The sequence below is a fragment of the Etheostoma spectabile genome, unplaced genomic scaffold, assembly GCF_008692095.1.
Source record: "Etheostoma spectabile isolate EspeVRDwgs_2016 unplaced genomic scaffold, UIUC_Espe_1.0 scaffold342, whole genome shotgun sequence".
NCBI lineage: Eukaryota > Metazoa > Chordata > Actinopteri > Perciformes > Percidae > Etheostoma > Etheostoma spectabile.
In genome coordinates this window covers 597397-615417 of record NW_022605589.1, presented here as the reverse complement: position 1 = coordinate 615417, position 18021 = coordinate 597397, and the positions used below count along the sequence as shown (strand labels likewise).

At 43.2% G+C, this 18021-nt stretch overlaps 1 protein-coding gene and 1 long non-coding RNA gene across 4 annotated transcripts in view; both read right to left on the bottom strand.

Annotated features, from left to right (window-relative positions):
* The window catches only part of LOC116686289 (uncharacterized), a 4481-nt gene extending 2183 nt beyond the window's left edge, over nt 1-2298 (bottom strand). The window contains exons 1-2 of the long non-coding RNA XR_004331210.1: nt 2286-2298; nt 2017-2022 (exon numbers count right to left, since the gene is read on the bottom strand). This is a non-coding gene — a long non-coding RNA (uncharacterized LOC116686289). The remainder of the gene's footprint in view (nt 1-2016; nt 2023-2285) is intronic.
* The window catches only part of ppm1f (protein phosphatase, Mg2+/Mn2+ dependent, 1F), a 134884-nt gene that overhangs the window by 96850 nt on the left and 20013 nt on the right, over nt 1-18021 (bottom strand). For all 3 annotated transcript variants that reach the window (XM_032511259.1, XM_032511258.1, XM_032511260.1), the window contains exon 2: nt 2353-2586. In XM_032511259.1, the coding sequence (XP_032367150.1) occupies nt 2353-2516 (164 nt within the window). In that variant the 5' untranslated portion in view covers nt 2517-2586. The remainder of the gene's footprint in view (nt 1-2352; nt 2587-18021) is intronic.

Sequence of the window (18021 nt, the reverse complement as noted above, 5' to 3'; positions counted from 1 at the left end):
CTTGGTAAAGCCCATTGAGTCAATTTTTGCAAAGACATAAATGTTGTCGCCTTGTCTTATGAGCTTCACCTGTGAAAAATAATGGATCAATTAGGTCTCAGGTGTGTATAAAAACAACCCCAGTACACTAGACCTTCACATCAACTGCAACTAGATATCTGCAAACATGCCTAAGATTCACCCTGAGACTAAAGATTTGATTATCAAGAGGCTGAAGACCAGATCCACTGCTGATGTGGCAGACACCTTCAATTTGTCTCAGCGTCAAGTACAGAGGATAAAAAAAACATTTGAAGACACTGGAGACGTTTCTGACAAGCCCAGGTCAGGCAGACCCCGCAAGACAACTGCTCGAGCTTGTTTGTATTTTTTAGTTTTACATATTTGAAGCCTTTTTATGTGTGCGACATGTTAGTTATGGTTCTAATAGTTGATAATGGTTCTGTAACATAATTTTATGTAACGTTTTTGCCTGTTATGTTCAATTTATCACCAATAAAGAGATTTTTGTCAACAAAATGTTTTTGTGAACATCAATGACATTCAAAACGGTGATAGCTGAAATAGATATACACACCATAGATACATGGTGTATATGTATGTATACACCATGTATACAGGGTGTATATGTATGTATACATAATACATGTGTATACACATTTGTATTGCAAACAGACCTAAGTACTACACAGATAAGAACATCTGCCTCTGCACTACCAAAGTGAACCTAAAATATATAAATATTTAAATGCATATGACACTGTTGTCCAAACCCACACAATCAACAGACAGACGGCATCTTGGAGGTTTGTGATAAATTCTGTATGGTGATGTCACCAAGTGGTGTCCCATTTCATAGGGGTATGTTTTCACCCCTACCCCTTACCCCTTGGTTTCAAGGGCCAAGGGGTAGGGGTAAGATGGAGATGGGATTCAGCCTTACAGTTTGGCTTTCAGCTTTTCTAGCAATGTATTTTAGGTCTTAGATTTGTTAAACCATTAGTTTCATATGTCTGCATTTTCATGAATGTTTTTCACAGCTCTTTCTTTACTACTTATTCCTTTCTTCAACTAGAAAATACAATTTTATAAATAAATATATATATATATAAGAGTTTCTAATGGTGGACAGCATGGCCACACCCACATTCAACTTCTGCAGCTCTGGTAGATGGCGTCCAGTGTCTTCACCTAAATCTACACTTGACCTCCCGGCCGTGTTTGTTCTAATCAAAGAATGTTTTATGAATAGACTGGACACGTGATGTGGCTTTCTGCATGTTTAATTGTTCCAACAGACCCTCCAAGAAGTCTATGCTCCAGTTCTTTTGGTGAGAGAAATATTATTTTGTTAGCATTACTAGCATGTTAACCAGCTCATTAGCTTTGAAGCAAGTCACTCAGCTAATGGGTGCTGTGTAAAGTTACAGTGTGTGTAACTTTAAAATAATGACGTTAACCTAGATGATGCAATATGGTATTGGTAAGGCTGGAGTTGGTTTTTGATGTTATAAAATGCAATTAAACTCTGCACTTTTGCAGCCCTCTTCTCAGGAATGTTTTGTCTGGAACGAATGGTGTTCTTCAATGTGTTACCATTCATTGTAAATCAAACATCGCTATCGCAGCACGTTCCCAAATAACACAGCAAACCTTTATTTTCCTTCCTCACACAAACACCTTTTGTTCAAAAGTATTATCACTCTACATTTTAGCACTTATTTATTAAGTTACATTTTGACTTTGGTGCATGCCGGTTTAATATTACTAACTGTGGCTTACTTGGCTCCCATTGCTAGTTAACGTGCTAATAATGCTAACGTATAACCCAAAATAAATAAAATAATATTTCACTCACTGAAAGAACTGGAGCGTCTTAGAGGGTCTTTAGCACAATTAAACATGCAACAAGCCCTAATATGTGTTGAATATCTTCATAAAACATTCTCTGAAAAGCAGTCAAGCCCACGAATAGGTTCTTATCTAAGCCATTTTTGACTCACAAAACTTTTAGACTCAAAACTTTTTGACGTGCAAGCCAAACATTTTCATTTACATCAAAACGTAAAAATGCAAGCTAAAAAAACTTTTATTGACTTGGGTTATAAAGAAGCAAAAATAAGTCATAGTGAATGGCAAAATTGTCACAGTAGTGTACTAAATCACTTCAGTCAATTCACTAAAACAATTTGAACCAAAGATTTGTTCACTGTATTGTTTAGTGCTTGACCAGAGCACTGCCTGCACATAGTCCCACTCACTGAAATGAACCACGCCTGAATAACTTTTTAAAAGTCTATGATCTTAAAGTTTAGTTTGGCTTGCTAGTGAACCGCTCCCTCCCAGTCATACCTGACAGCAAGCAGCCTCAGGCCCAGCTCCAGACACTCTCCATGCAGCTCCTCCAGGGACACTTTGCAGCTCATGGGTCTGACAGGCAGCAGACTGCCTTCCTCCAGAGCAGCTGGGAACTCTTGCACAAACCTCCCCAGGAAGCACCTGGCCTCCTCCTCCATCTTGCTGATTCTGGCTGCGGGAAGCTCTCAGGTTAACAGCGGGTCAGGGCTCACAGGTCTCAAGTAGAGACTTAAAAGAACATAGAAGGCAGGTTAAAATATATTAAATTAATATTATATTATATTGTTTTAACCTATAGTCACCTTTAGTCATAGCTGTAAACAACAAAATTCAACTAAAAGTCACCTACTGATGGATCTTAAACTTTGACTTACTATCTTTTACTGCACTACATTTCCTGAATACATTTTATACTTTTACTCCACTACATTTTCCTTAAGCATCTTAGTAATTCAGTACTACAAAATAAAATCAGAAATGTTACACGTGAAAAAAGCAGTTTGGGGAAACATTGCTCCTAGATTGCAAGTTAAAGCCCGCTCTGTTCCGGTTGGTGACATAATGCCTGTTTGTTGCCAAGCGGCAAAAAACAACAACCACAGGCCAAAACTAAAGAAGAAGAAGAGGAAGCATAATAACTAACAAGCCATTTCCCCCCCCAATTCCCAGTTTGTGCATCCGCAATTCCTCTCTGCTTAGTCCCAACAGTGGATCCAAGACGATGTTCAGATCCCTATCCCCTGACCAATTGTCTATCCCAGTGGGGGGGGGGGGGGGGGGGGCGCGGACTCTCTCCCGGGGGGGCACGAGTAGACTACAGGATGGGAGGGGAAAAAAACTGTACTCAACCACGGGAGCTGCCGTGAGCCCCTCTTATGAAGGTAAATTTGGTGCAAAAGTGAGAGCGCGTAGATGCGATGTGAGCACTTGTAAAATATGACTTGAGCACTTGTAGAATATGACTAGAGAGCGCAGATGCAATGTGAGCACTTGTAGAATATGATTTGAGAGCTTGTGAAAAAAATCTGTACCCGTGTTCTGCGTGAACAGAGATCATGATACATGAAGATATGTCCGTACCCTACAACGTGATTGTGATCTCTAAACTTTCACTGTTATACTTAACACTTAGGAACACTCACTATGGGAATAAAAAAAAAAAGGGGGAAAAGAGTACGCTTCCAGAGGACTCACACAGGCTCTACCAGGAGTAGAAAAAAAGTGGGAGCCGCGTTGCATCAACTGAGTCAAGAATAATAATACAGTGAGTCTATAGTTTGAGAAACAGAAACGCCTCACAGGTCCCCAACTGGCATGCCCCTCATTAAATAGTACCCGCAACACACCAGTGTTCATAACATCTACAGTGACGAGGCGGCTGCGGGATTCTGGGGCTTCATTTCAGATGCAAAGAAAAAGCCATATTGAGACGTCCAATAAAAGAACAAGATTAAGATGGGCAAAAGAACACAGACATCGGACAGAGGAGATGGAAAAAAGTGTTGTGTACGGATGATCCAGTTGAGGTGTTTGGGCTCACCAAGACGCGTTTTGTGAACGACAGAACAATGAAAAGATGCTTAAGAATGCCTGACAGAGGAGCATCTGTTAAGGTGGTGGGAGTAATAATGATGCTGGGGTTGGCTTTGGGTGCTGGTATTTGTGAGAATTTGTACAGGTACAGATGGATTCTGAATAAGGAGTCTATCACTCCATTCACTCCTTTGCAACGCCATGCTGGCCCTGCCATACCGCTGGAAACAGCGCTTGATGGAGCCAATTTCCATCCACAGCAGGACAATGACCTAAACACCCTCCAAATTGGGCCAGTAACTATTTAGGTAGCAGAAAGCGGAACTGGTATTCTATCGGTAATGGAGTGGCCAGCCATTCGCCAGATCTGAACCCCTCATTGAGCGGTTGTGGGAGCGCTTGACCGTCATGGTACGCAAGAAGGCCCATCCCAAACCAATCCAACTTTGTGGTAGCTGCTCTTGAGCGTGGGGTGCAATTTTCTCCAGATTACCTCCACAAATTAACAGCTAGATGCCAAGTCTGCAATCTGTCAAATTGCTGCAAATGGGAGTATTCTTTGACGAAAGCAAGTCCTGATGTAAAAACATCTATTGGGATACAAGATACAGTCGCTAAACTCGTTATTCTTTCTAACCTTGTTATGCTTGACGTCTACAGCTATTCATTCACGGAGAGGGGGATGAGGAGATTAATATGTGAATCAATTGTGTAATTGGAGTTTCGCGGAAACCACTAAATTGTTATGTGTTAACGCCCCAGAAGACACTGTTGAAGCATGGAATATGGGTGATGTAAGTTGATAAAGTATTTATATAAATATATAAAGATATAGTAGACCACCGACACGAACAATACAACACAACCCATAGGGGTATGCAAACAAAAACACACACATAGTATAATCTTAGGGGGAAAAACGGGCCAAAAGGATAATCGACAAATTGGTTAATACGACACAACCCCCTAACACTATGTCTTCGTCAGGCATCGTGACTAATGTAAGCGAGCTATAAAGGGCATGTTCGATGAGTCCAGGGATATGTTTTCTCATTCTTGCTTTGTTGGTCACTGTCGTCGTAGCTATCCCAAAGGACATAACGGTCTTGCAACCGCACACCATATTTTAAATTAAGTGATATCAACTGATAAAGTGACCCTACGTGGCGATGCAACTATTAAAGCCTTGTCTTGTTGATAACAGGCGCCCACGTGTATTCAGCCATTTCAATGAGACCTAAACTATTAGAATGCTACGTCCTTGCTGCACATGTTGCGTTTTGGAAAAAAATGCTGTGAAAAATACGTACCAATTTAAGGGTAATCGGGCTGTCACCCAAAACACTTTTATTGGTATGCATGTCAAATAATCGTATTCGGGTCATGTTGAGGATAAAGTCATCACCATCGGGTTCTCACAGCTTTACCATTTATGAGGGAGCGCGATTGGTGGGACAGGGAGTTAGGCGCGCTCAGTGAAAGATGTCGTCCAACATGTGATCCTCGTTGCGTAAAACCTAGCAGATGTCAAGAGGATTTCCTTTCCTTCATTAGACTTCCCCGCAAGCTTAAGCTTGGGTTACTTGCTCTCATGTTTGTAGAATTTACACCAATAAATCTGTTTTCTATGCACTTCAACCCTCCCTGTCACCAACCCTGCAGTACTCAAAGGAGTCACATCCGGTCACATGCGTGCACGCATGAATGAAGTCATCAAACGTGCCCAACTGGGATGTCTGGTGTAATCGATGGTCAAAACATATGTCACAAATTGAGCAATTGCACGCACAGCAAAGATTGTACAGTTGTTAGTACTCTATGAAATGATGTGTATCATCCAAACGCTAATTAAAATGGTCCCGAGTGGACAGCTGGGGGTGTAGCCAAACGGGTTGACAAGACGTGCACTGGTTGCTATGAATTTGGAGGAGGCCATGGATGCAGGTCTCCTAGCATCGAGTCAATCTCAATAAAAAAAGAAAAAATAGGTGGTCGCACATTCTCTTGTGACTAGCAAAAGCACAGAAAGAGGGTTTCACTTGCCCCTTATACTGCGCATAAGGGGAAGATTCCAGATAGGGGCCCATCTAGCTATTCATTTTCTCAAATTCAGAGCAAGTATACCCAAAGGCTCGGTTTAGCACCTATTGCCGAATTTCTAGTCACTGGTGTGACCCAACTAATCGGATGGTGGGGGTGGGGGGGTGGTAGGCAAACCCAGTAGGTATATAAAACTAAACAGGCTGTAAAAATACCTGGAGTCTGCGCATTATGAGATGCACACAAGATATGCGAAGCCAAGGTCATAAGTTCCATCACGTTGATTAGCTTCCTAAAACAATAAACAGCGGAAATTTCCAAGTGAGGTAATGGTGCAGACACTCATCTCAAGATCGTGTCCAGTGAGAATTTCACATTGCTCCACCATTATCGCGTCATGCACTTGCGTCAGTTCTCCCTCGTTTGATGTATTGCTGATTGCTGGGCTCCTTCTCGGCGGCTGCAACTGCCACTTTGGCAGACACAATCTACCCAGGCAGGGCCAGGGGGGGGGGGGGAAAAAAAAGCAACCAGAGCTCATGACAACGCTAATGGGATGTTAAACATGAATAGATACACAAGTCCGAAATTAAAACCTCCACACCACACCGCCACACCCAAACCAACACACCACACACACAACCACCCAGCAGAAAATCCCTTAATGTGAACAACAAGTTTTGTGTCGGGAGATAAAATTAAATTAATCATTAACGCCACAATATATGGACTGCTGTCCAATCCCAATCCATATGTGCGGTGTGAACACACACACCCACAACACACACCTACCTGGTAATTTATCAGACTGAAATCAGAAATTGTGAGAGATAAAATCAGTTAGTGATGATAGACAGTCTGGCAGCCTGATTCATGTTCAGAAATATTCAGGGGATGCGAAATATGTAGGTAGACAGCTTTGGATCTGATCCCCCCCCCCACCCGTCGCCAAACCCGCAACCCACACTGCACGGACGTCGCAATATCAAAAACACAATTAATAACAGTCTCGCTCGAGTTTCAAACTGTAGAGATCGTAATGTTCCCCGGCCTTGTTTGCTTATTAGTAGCCTAAAAGGCTGCATGCTGAACCGTTCATAAATCGATTATTCTCCGTACACGCCCTGCCCACGGATCTCAGCTTTGTTGTTGCAACGTTATCCGACTCTGGGTCAGATGGTGGAAGGATATAATAATATCTGCTCCACTGTTTGTTGCTGGCCTGGAGTGTAATGATTTTAGAAATGGTCTGGGAGGCTCTCAATGTATCTGAAAACTAAAGAGCGTAGTGATTTTGCTCTGTGTGTAGTAGTGCAAATTGCAATTGTCGTGTCTCCGCATGATTTGAAGGTTAAAAAATTGTGTGGCGTGGCATAAACTCAGCGATGGGCCGGCACTTTATTATTCCTCAATCTTTACAAACCTATCAATGTGTAGCTGTGCGTGTCAAATGGAAAAGCGGATGAAATGCGTTGATTTTAGTCGAGCAGACAAGGAACAAATGGGCGAACTGCATTTCCCCAACACTTTTCACAAAACACAAAAAAGGAACGTGATAATGTTGAGTTATATCGAGAATTATTCGATGTCCCTGAACTGTTGCCCAATTTGCGCAAAATAGTTAAACAAATCCCACACTAGATCTCAAGTGCGGACATTACGACAAGAGGTTCCGGTGTGCATTGTGGTGAATCAGCTTGGTGTTATATTGGTGTCGATATCATGGGTTTGAAAACAATGCCAGGCCGAAAGGTCGCCGGGGAGATCCCAGCAATTACGTTATCATGCCTTCGCTGGTATTGACAACAGCCTCTTAGCCCGATCAAATCAAACGTTTGTTCAGACTTAGAACTAGTGAACGGCAGGAAATCATGCATACAATGACAGGCAAGAAATAAAGAGTAAGTAGCTGGCGAGTATAAAATATGTTAAAAATGAGTGTTGGGGGTGAGCGTGATTTTGAGTTTCTAAATAATGAAAGAAAGGAGGGCAAATGGAGGATAGAGAATGATGTTAAAAAATAGGGAGTTCGGGTTTAGACGAGAACGTGACAGTCGAGTTGGGGTGTGGGGTGAAGGTGAGTTACGTCTAAGACAGTACAATCCTGGGTTGCCCCGCTACCCTTATGCCGCATAGTCGCCCAAGTTCGTCCCGGGTGCCTGTTCGGCTCTCCGGCACAGGAACATCTTGCTTTAAAAGATTCAGCCCAAATCAAAGGTGCCGACTGTGAAGAGCGAGGAAGTATCTGGAGAGAAAGGGGGTAAGAAAGGAGTGGTGTGAAAGGATAGCTCAAGACTTAGCGTAGAGATCATGCGTACAGAACAGCGGAAAACAATGACAGGTTAAGGAGACCTGTAGGAAATGGTGCCTCGGGGGATACAACTAGAAAACGTACGTACCTTGTGCAGAACCCGTGCCCCTTCAAATGACACCCATAAGCTAACCAAAAATGCATATTTACCCACCAATTGTCGACAAAAGGCACACACACGATGTAATAGAGCACGTCATCCCTGCTGGATGCAATGGGCTCTGGGTTCGATCTTCCTTCCCCCCCCAAAAAAACATACCTCAATCACATGCGTCGACATTACAGTGGGTAATAAACAATCATGGACCGCCCCACATCAAAGGTACGTGTAGCTTGTCACAATAATTCACGAATTCTTTTCATCAAGGTAATTAATAAATTACAAAAAAGGTTACAATCGCAGAAAGTGTTTTAAAGATCCGCAGGCAGAGTCATACACGTAATAATAAGGGACAAATTGTGGCTCAGGACCAGCAGAGAGGGGAACGCATTTAAGTATTAAGTTATTAGCAGGGCGCATGAGGTGAGTTTCGCCGTCTGCCGGACAGAGGGTGTGTCTGTATTTAAAATTCAATATAAATACTGCGAATGAGACTACGGATCATAGACTAGAGCAATTCTAGCGTTTAACTAGAAGGAAAAGACGTACATAACAATATTATCACATGTGATCGTTGAAGTTGGGGCACAGTCTCTCCGACAGGCTACAGATGGACACTTGCCCATCAAATGACCTGTTTTTATGATAAAATTTAGTCTCAATCGCCTGTCTTAATTCATACAGTTACACAAACTGTGATTACAGGACATAACGCTGTGATAAACCCTGGATAACCTGTAAGGCTAGCTTCGATTGCTGACAGAATGAAAAGGCGGTATTTTTGACAGCTATCCGTTGTCAAGCCGGGGTGGTCCAATCACTCACGTCCCACGTGTATCGACTGGGTGAATCATATTTGCAATGGCGAGCGAGGTTTGACATATAATCAAGATGTTGGTGCGGGTAGTCAACCAGCCAGGCTGCTTTGCAAAACTTCAACTGTATCTAGGTCAGTGATTCAATATCCAGTGGCACGGAAACAAAACCCCACGTCGAAATAGAGAATAATGAATAAAATCTAGATCACAGCTTTTGAAATAGCATCTGGAAAGATGACAGGATTCTTCACAAGCGACTGCATAAGTATAGTGAACCATCGGTATTGACTCCCCCCCGGTTCAAGCAGGTCATACTCCAATTGATCCAACCGGCAGGAAGCAAACAGATGTCCATTTGCATTGTGATCTGTGCCAATACAGCATCGCCGTGACTTAATCACCAAGGTGAGGGTGTCAGGGGACAGAAGGTGTAAATCAATACACAAAGTGCCACAAAATAATAACGATGAAACGGTGAGTCCCCGTCGCTCTCAACATCCGGGGTGACAGCTCCGCCTATTCGTACCACTCAGAACGCTTTCACTGCGAAAAATTGCCGTATCAGCACTCTTCACATCTGAGCATTATACTAACATTCATATTAGGGGCGCCAAAAGATATTGTCATTAGCAGTATTCGAGGGCGCATCCGAACAGACGTAGTAGGGGGGGTAAAATGACGTAGCACAGACAAGTAGTGATACACACAGCAATTGGGTACAATATGGGGGGCAGGGAGTGTTTGTAATAGAATGCAAGCTAGGAAATTTAATGAATTGAGAATGAAAATGTATGCATTGTTGGTGACGGGGGTGCTAGCTGCCCTGCGACAGACTGAGTGGGTTCAGCTATATCCAAAAACAAAAAAGATCATCCTTTATTCATCAAGTGTGTGATTTTCCCACCGCGAAAAGTGAGTTGGAACACACAGTCCTATCCCCCTGGGTTAATTGGGGCCGAGAGGGTGGGGGTGTAATCTGTATGTGAGGCTAAGTGTACCTGCAAACGAATCGGTACAGAAGAGTAGTCAGGGCACTGTATATCACAACGTCAGGGCCCAGAAGATTAACACCCTACATGGCGGAACCAGAAGTATTCGCTCACTTCAGGCACAGGAGAACTACAAGCCAATGGGGGGTGAAAAGGGTATAGGGGGGGGGGGGTGGGAATGTAAAAAAATGGGGATGGGGGGGGGGGGGTGAACGGTGGGGCCCTTGGTCTCGTGCGTGGGGGGGGTGGTACTCACAATCAAACACACTCACTCAGACCACGTCTGTCCGTTGTTTGAAACAGTCATGCATGGTCCGAGAGAAGCCGACGTAATCAAAGTGCCACAGTTCAAATAGTGGCTCTGGCTGTGGTACCCTATGATATAAGAAACAAGGTTCGAACCCAGTCCCATAAATTCCCAAGACGATTGACCGCAAAATCCCTCGGGTCAGCTCGCCGCTCAACCCGGATGTCTGTGTTGAGCGAACACAGTCCTGGGCTTTCAAGTAAACCATGTCCTGCTCCCTTCGGCGTGTTCCTCTCTGCCATAACACACACCTGCTATATGCGCTCAGACGACTGGGAGTAGTGCAGACCTTTCAGATGGTTGATTTTATATGGAGCAGGCTTACAGCTACAAGCATGTGGCTTGAAACATATATCTGAAACAACCCAACGCTTTTATAGAAGTCATTGAGGTATCAAGGATAAACCATGAACAGTTGTAAGGTCAGGCTAAAGTTGTTGCCTACAGTTTCCTCGGGCGGGTCAAATTGACCCGTTTTCGCTGTTAGCAAATTTTTTCTTTTTAACTAGGGGAGGTACCCCCAAATAACCTGATTATTCTAATCCACAACAACGCTCTGTGGTCAGTACAAAAATCAAATACGCTTTCAATATTTTGGGGTTATTGTAGTATACACATATTTAGTAGCATTTGGAAAAAAAAAACACGTTGAAGTAGTTTGATTTAGAGAAGAGTTTTGAAAACTAAAAAATTTGATATATTCCAGTCTGGATTATCCAAAGCAACACACATTCCTTTAAATTGGTAAATAATTCCAATTTTGTTTGTCCAACTCAAAAACATTCGTCGGTGATTTCTAATCAAATGGGTGTTTATTAAAAAACCATAAGTTCCCCAAAACCTAACACTGAAGTGATAAAGTTTAGTGTACGTATGTGTTAGCACGGGATCAAAAAAGGTGACAAACATATGGGAAAAAAAAGGCGGATGCAAGAAGTGGGTAGGGGGGAGAAAAGTATGACATGTTTGTATTATTAATTTAACAAAAAAATCAGAACAGATTACAACAAAAGGTTAGATTTCAATAATGTAACGGGAAGACAACACAAGGGTTCATTTTTTAATTGCAACATCTAGAAATTCATAATGCAATAAACGGTTTTCTACAGGTAGCTTTGTGTTTGCGTGATCGGGGGTCAGGCACAATGAACAAACCGTTACCTACACTGTGAGTTGATACTATTAATAATGGAGTTACATCAAAATAATTCTAACAAAACCAGTGTGTTACTAATTGGTTTTGTGAAAAAAGTGACACTCTGTTCCTCCGTTGGAACACTTCCTGAACACACTATCTGAGGTGTATCGACCTAGAAGATAAGGGACGGAAACTCAATTGTGCCACTGCTATTCTGAGATTGGTAGGCTACAGACTAAAATGAGCACGTGGCACATAAAAAAAAAGACTCAAAATCGTTCCAGACATAATTCTCCTTTCCTGGAGGCTGAGTGATATACAGTGCCCTGACTTACTCTTGTAGAATGATGTGCCCATTTGAATCTCAAAGATAACAACCCCCCGTCAGAACATCGCCCCTAACGTAAAACCCCAGTCCCCCCCAAAAAGAATAGACTGTGTTTTCCACTCAACTTTTCGGGTTGGTAAGAAAACACACTGAAGTGGAAAAAAGGCTTACAGGCTGCAATCGGCGAGCCGAAACACTGTGGTGGGTATAATATTGCCGCGGGCGGGGGGCGGAGTGGGTCCGAGGAGGACAATGGTGCCTGTCAAGACTGGTAGGGCTTTGTGGGTGAATGCCGACGTCGTCCCCGGGCCCCACGGGGCAGGAACACGGTGAATCTCAAAGATGTCTCAGGGCCGCCGAAATTCCTCCAAAGGACGGAGTCCTTCCACTCACAACAAATGATTCCCATAGACATGAGAAATGATACAAATTATGGGCGAAAGCATTGTCCTTCGCGGATCGCGCAAATCACACCAACAAATCCTATTGCGGAAAGTACGTAAAAAGGGGGGGAAGAAAAAAAGGGGGAGGGGAGCGGCGGTTTGTGCCGGAAATTAACGCGGCGCATTCTGTGCCATCGGGTATGTAGGATGAGCATGTAGAGGGGTCTGTGGCCACAAGTGTGGGCAAATTATGTCTTACTTAAAGCAGAAAACGACCTGTCGTTCACAGGCTGTGTGTACTCTATCAGACGAAACTGCTGTGCTTTTTATAAAAAGGGAAATGGAGAAATGTGTGGTATATTACATCCTAAATGAGGTATAGGCTGTATTAATGAGTGAACTAGATGTCTAAATTGTAAAATCTAGAAGCAAAGAAGCTACATAAAATTGGAATTCTAGTGTGGGGTCAAAAGTGTAATGTTATTTCTGTTGTGGCCCCGTAATAACATCACACAGAGCGGACTTATATCATGAGGATGCGGGTGGGTATAAATAATAAAACTCAACTTCTGCAGCATGATGATGTATATCCCTGATCTACAAGAGCGTGGAAGGAATTAGCCATACCAATGAATAAGTAATATGTATGTGTGAGCGTCATTTTAGATTGTCCCAAAACATACCTACACCATCATAATCAAGTTTGACCATGTGTCAATAAGAAATTACCTGTCCACCACAACCAACTACATTTCAGGTGCTTGTCATCTTCAACTGATAGGACAAGGAACAATAATCACTCTGGCAGATCCTTGTCTTGCCCGAGGAGGTCACATATTTTTGAAGCTGTTATCAGAGATAGTCACAACCCTACTGTAACCTTCAGAAATCACCGTAACTACAGCCACACCATTTCAGGTGACTTGGTCTTTGTATCTATCATAAATGTATAGACAGAGAACACAATAATCAACTGGCGTGGTACAAAAATGCATCTGGTGCTAAAATTAGAGCACCAGGTGTCACATATTTTTTGGACGGCTGGTTGATCAAAGTAAGTGTTCAGTGAATAATGCCAAGTAGAAACTGCAAGCTATATATAACTGCTATTTTGTTATTACTTTTTTAAAACATGTATACGCTGAGTTAAGAAACGAGATGAGAACATCTGAATTGGTTATTTGGTTTTTGTACAGTTTCCCTGTCCAGGTCACATTATTACATTTAACAAAAATAAAAGACATTAAAAGACGGTTATCTCGATCATACACACGCCCAAGCACGTACTGACACAGACACCACCATTGAAATATTCGCAAATTGCATATAAATCATGGTTAGGAATGCTGAATCTCTAATATCGTGCAAAGAATGTCTTCAACATCTCTTTATTGCCAGCTGTCATCCGCTGCTGGTCGTAAGTGCTTTGCCGTCCTATGAAGTGACCGCCAAAATCCTTATATATCCTGTTAAAAGACAGTTACACAACAAAAAGATGGATAACTTTTGAAACGCATATAAGACAACGGTTATATAAGCCTGGGGGAACTACTCATAACATGTCAGCCATTCGTGAACATAGTGAATTTAGAGCGGACGGTGCAGTATAAAAATACCATACACCGTCTACAGATACAACCATATGATAACACGCCAACTGTTCTAAAGTCTCTGCTAACGTTACGCATATACTTAACGGCAAATATAAAACGAGAGTGGAACATTCACGGTACGGTTCACTTTAAGCATGAGTACAGCACACCTAGGGCGCGCTACTCGCCGAATGTTTAATTTATAGTAAATCATTCGGCATAACGTTAGCTCGGGTGGTTTCATCATCCCTGGATTATAACAGACAAGGTTGCCGCGAGCATTGCGAGCTGTTAAGCTTACATGGATGTCGGAAGACGTACCGGTGTCATAACACATATATCTGCCAACCTAAAAGAGTACTAATATAAATTATTATTTCAGGCCTGCACGGCCAGGCTCGAAAAAGACCAATCCAGCGGCGTTTATGTCCCATATTTTGGTATTTTTAACGAGTACCGGCAAAGTCAGCGCAGCATAAGAAAAAAAATGTGGGTGATTTATGGAGACACGCCTGCATGAATACACGCAAAAGTTGCAATACATTGGGTGTTTTCTCAATACATTAGCAAAAACGTACTTGAGTCGTTGGGATACGGAACTGTGACATGAGACCTATGTACCTGAAAGACCTGAAACATCTGCAAGTTTCGTAAGCAGCAAAGCTCATAGTTGACAGGAAAAAAAAAAGGGGAAGGGGGGGAAGGGGAAGGAGTTTTAGACGAAGCGTTCTTGCCTAATTATGATGCGCACACCCCCAGCGTACCAAAGGTCGCTTAATTGCCACTAGTTAAGTGTCTTTGAGGAGTTGTGATTCCATAAGTAAAGAGCATGGAAAGGTCGACGGGGCGCTTGACCCCTCAAATCCAAATTCTGGTGAAAAAATTGGGATGTGCTTTATTCCGGGGGGAATCTGGTCCTGCGGTCGTTGGGTGGTTTCAAAATTCAACGTGCTATTCGTATGCGCGGTCAATGAACGAGAAGTGCGTGACACAACTGCGGGGAAAAACATCCTGATGGTACAATTGGTGTCGAAAGATTCAATTTTAGTTGAAAAGCACAGCCAGAAATTCGTAATAAAATAGGTTTAAGCATTATGAGCTGGACTGTGATGGTGAACGTTAGGCAACTGCCATATCAATGGTTAACGTTCCAGAGAAGCAGAATATGGAGGCTGGAGGAGAGAAACAGACCAGGATTAAAGATGACCAATAAAGATAGTAAATAAATAGCAGGGCGATAAAAAAAAATGTTTGAAAGGACATCATATACAAATAATACTGGACCTGGCTTTGCATGCGTGTGGGTTCTAGAAATACTAAATGTGAAAGGTTCAGAGTGGGCTTCTAGCGTGGGGGCCAGAGGGGGTGGCTGTTATCTGAGGCTGACTTGACCCGCTGCGGACAGAGATTCATAGGTCCGAAAGGGGGGCTAAAAAAGGACGTAGCAAGCTCGACAAAACCGCACGGAAGGTTTTGCGGAGCTTTCCAACTCACGAAAGAGCTTTATTTCGCGTCACCAATCAATTTTGCGGCATTAACGCGCATAGGTTCAAAAATGGCGTGCAGGCAGCTACTTTATCGGTACGGCAAGTCCTATACCACACATCTTGACAATGAATTTATTGAATTTAATGATAGACGTCGAATTGTGAAAATGTTTTTGTTTGGGGATACCAAAGGAAAACGGGGAGAGGGGAAACCGTAAGCATGCGTTACACACCGAAATCGAAGGATGTGCTGATAATAAACCTGCCCGAGAGGGGCCATCCCCGACAATTTTACCAGTGGCCGGATGTATCCATCTGTAAAAATGTGGCGTGCGAGTTCACAGGGAAAAGAGTCCGGGATTTACTTTTCTGTGGGCGAAAGTGCGTCACAATACTGTTGTAGTGGAGGTCATATGGATTGGGCCACAAACAACCTAATCCGTTTCGACACGAACCAAGGACACCATTTCCATAAGATACACGGATTGAGAAACGCCCCGGTTCCTCTGTCTATGGGAAGATATTTTCGGCCGCAATAGAGGAAGAGGGGCGATGTAAAAATCGGTCAAACCAAGTAACAAAGAACGGGACTTGTGTTCTAAGGGGAGAGCCGTGTACTTGCTAGCTGTACCTGTACAGCCGACGTCGTGCAAGTTTCGGGTCCGACACAAAACGCTGTTGACAGGTGTTTTGTCAAGACGAAGCGGATCACGCTCCCTGTTTCGTGGTGACGACACCGACACCCACAGCGTAGAGGGGGGCTGCCCCTTTCTGTTCTCATGTGATGTGTGTATTCATAAAATAATGCAGGACGTTACCCTTCACACGCCTTGTGTAAATTTGTTTTTCATCTTCCGATCAGTATTTTCATTTCAAGTGCTTATTAATTATCACGGGCCACTAACTATCTAACAAATAAAAAACATCACAGAAGAAGGGAGAAAAAAGAAAGAAGGGCGCGGACGGTGGGAAAAACTCCTTTTAACCTTTGGTTCGGGAATTCAATTTATCAAATTGACAGAAAGCAAACTTTAAAATAGGATTAAATTCTAGATGGACCGTGTAAAGTTGTCACTGGCCGTCGGTTTACTTGTCAGAGATCAGAAAGAGGAGCCCCGAGAGGGAGGAGAGCCACGAGTGAAGGGACAGATATCATATAAATGACAGCGGCTAAAAAATTGTTTAAACTATCTTACAGAACTTGTGGACGCTGGCTTTTATGGTGCTGCGTATGGACTGTCTAAATTGTGTGGCACATAAGGAGTCATGTCTAATGATGGGGCCAGAGTGGTCTGTGAGCTGATGACCGGCTCGCGAGAGGTCATTCCCGGCTGTCCGTAGCAGCTCGTCCCGGCGACGGTTTGCTGAGCTTTCCAAACATCCGAAGGCTTTTTATTTCACCATCAATTTTTCGTTGAACTGCTCTATTCCAAATCCCCAACGCGATTCTTCAGCCTTAAAAACATTCTTAAAAATTAATTATTGATTTAATAATAACGTAATGTTAAAATATGTGTGGACAAAAGGGAAAAACCAGTACGCGGCTAAATGTACACTGGGGGCCGAATTGAATGCTGGGCATACCAATGCCACTGGCACAAGTTTTCAGACAACGGGTACCATGCCTGTGTAAACTCGGTAAAATGGCTAGTGTAAAAAAGTCGTGATACACGACTCCGGGGATTGTTACACGATGATTCTTGGCGAAATGTTTAACTTGATGTCAAATTTGGTCAAATTACTTGAAAGTGGCCCCACACAACAGTACTCGTGAATTCACAGGACACAGGACACACTGTCCATAGAAGAACACTATTGAGAAACCGCCCAAGGACGGTCCGTGCCTTTGAAGGAAGTCGGAGTATCTGAAATCTAGGTAACAAAGTGAGGCCGTACCCTTACCATGCCATAAGAAAAAGGTCTGGGGGTTCTGTCGCGAAAGGGGGCAGGGGAAATAGTATTCATGCTGAACGTGGATTTACACACGGTGAGGGCAACGTCTTTCCCCTAGCCGGAAATGGCGGCGGACGTCTCAAAATCAACGGGGGGTAAGCGCGATAACTACAGGATTGGGAGGGGAAAAAAACTGTGCTCAACCACGGAGGCGGGCGCGTGAGGCCCCTCTTATGAAGTAAATTTATGCAAAAGTGAGAAGACGCGTAGATGCATGTGAGCCCTTGTAAAATATGACTTTGAAGCTTGTGAAAAAAATCTGTACCCGTGGTTTTTTTTCACTTGAGTCACTTTTCCAGTACAACCACAACTCAGTGATTACAACCTCTCAATCTGTCTGCTGCAGGTGCTCTCTCCCATCACACCGCGGCGAGTCGCGCTCTCCAGTTTTGCAACACTCTTGGATACACTAGTTGGGTGCAAGAAAGCTAATTTGGACCTGTGGACCCTATATCCTGTGGAGCTCTGAGAAATCGAAAACAGAAGGACGGGGGGTGGCCGGGAAAAAGGGACAGCAGGGTTATTTCTATCACCTGAAAAATGAGGGAAACGGTCTGCCGGCTTATTTATTGTAGCAATGACAGCTAGCGTTAAGCGTCAACTACACCCAGGCCACGCTTTTCCAATACCATACCTTTTATATATCTCAACACTTATTACAGTCCAGCTGAACACTGGCGGTGT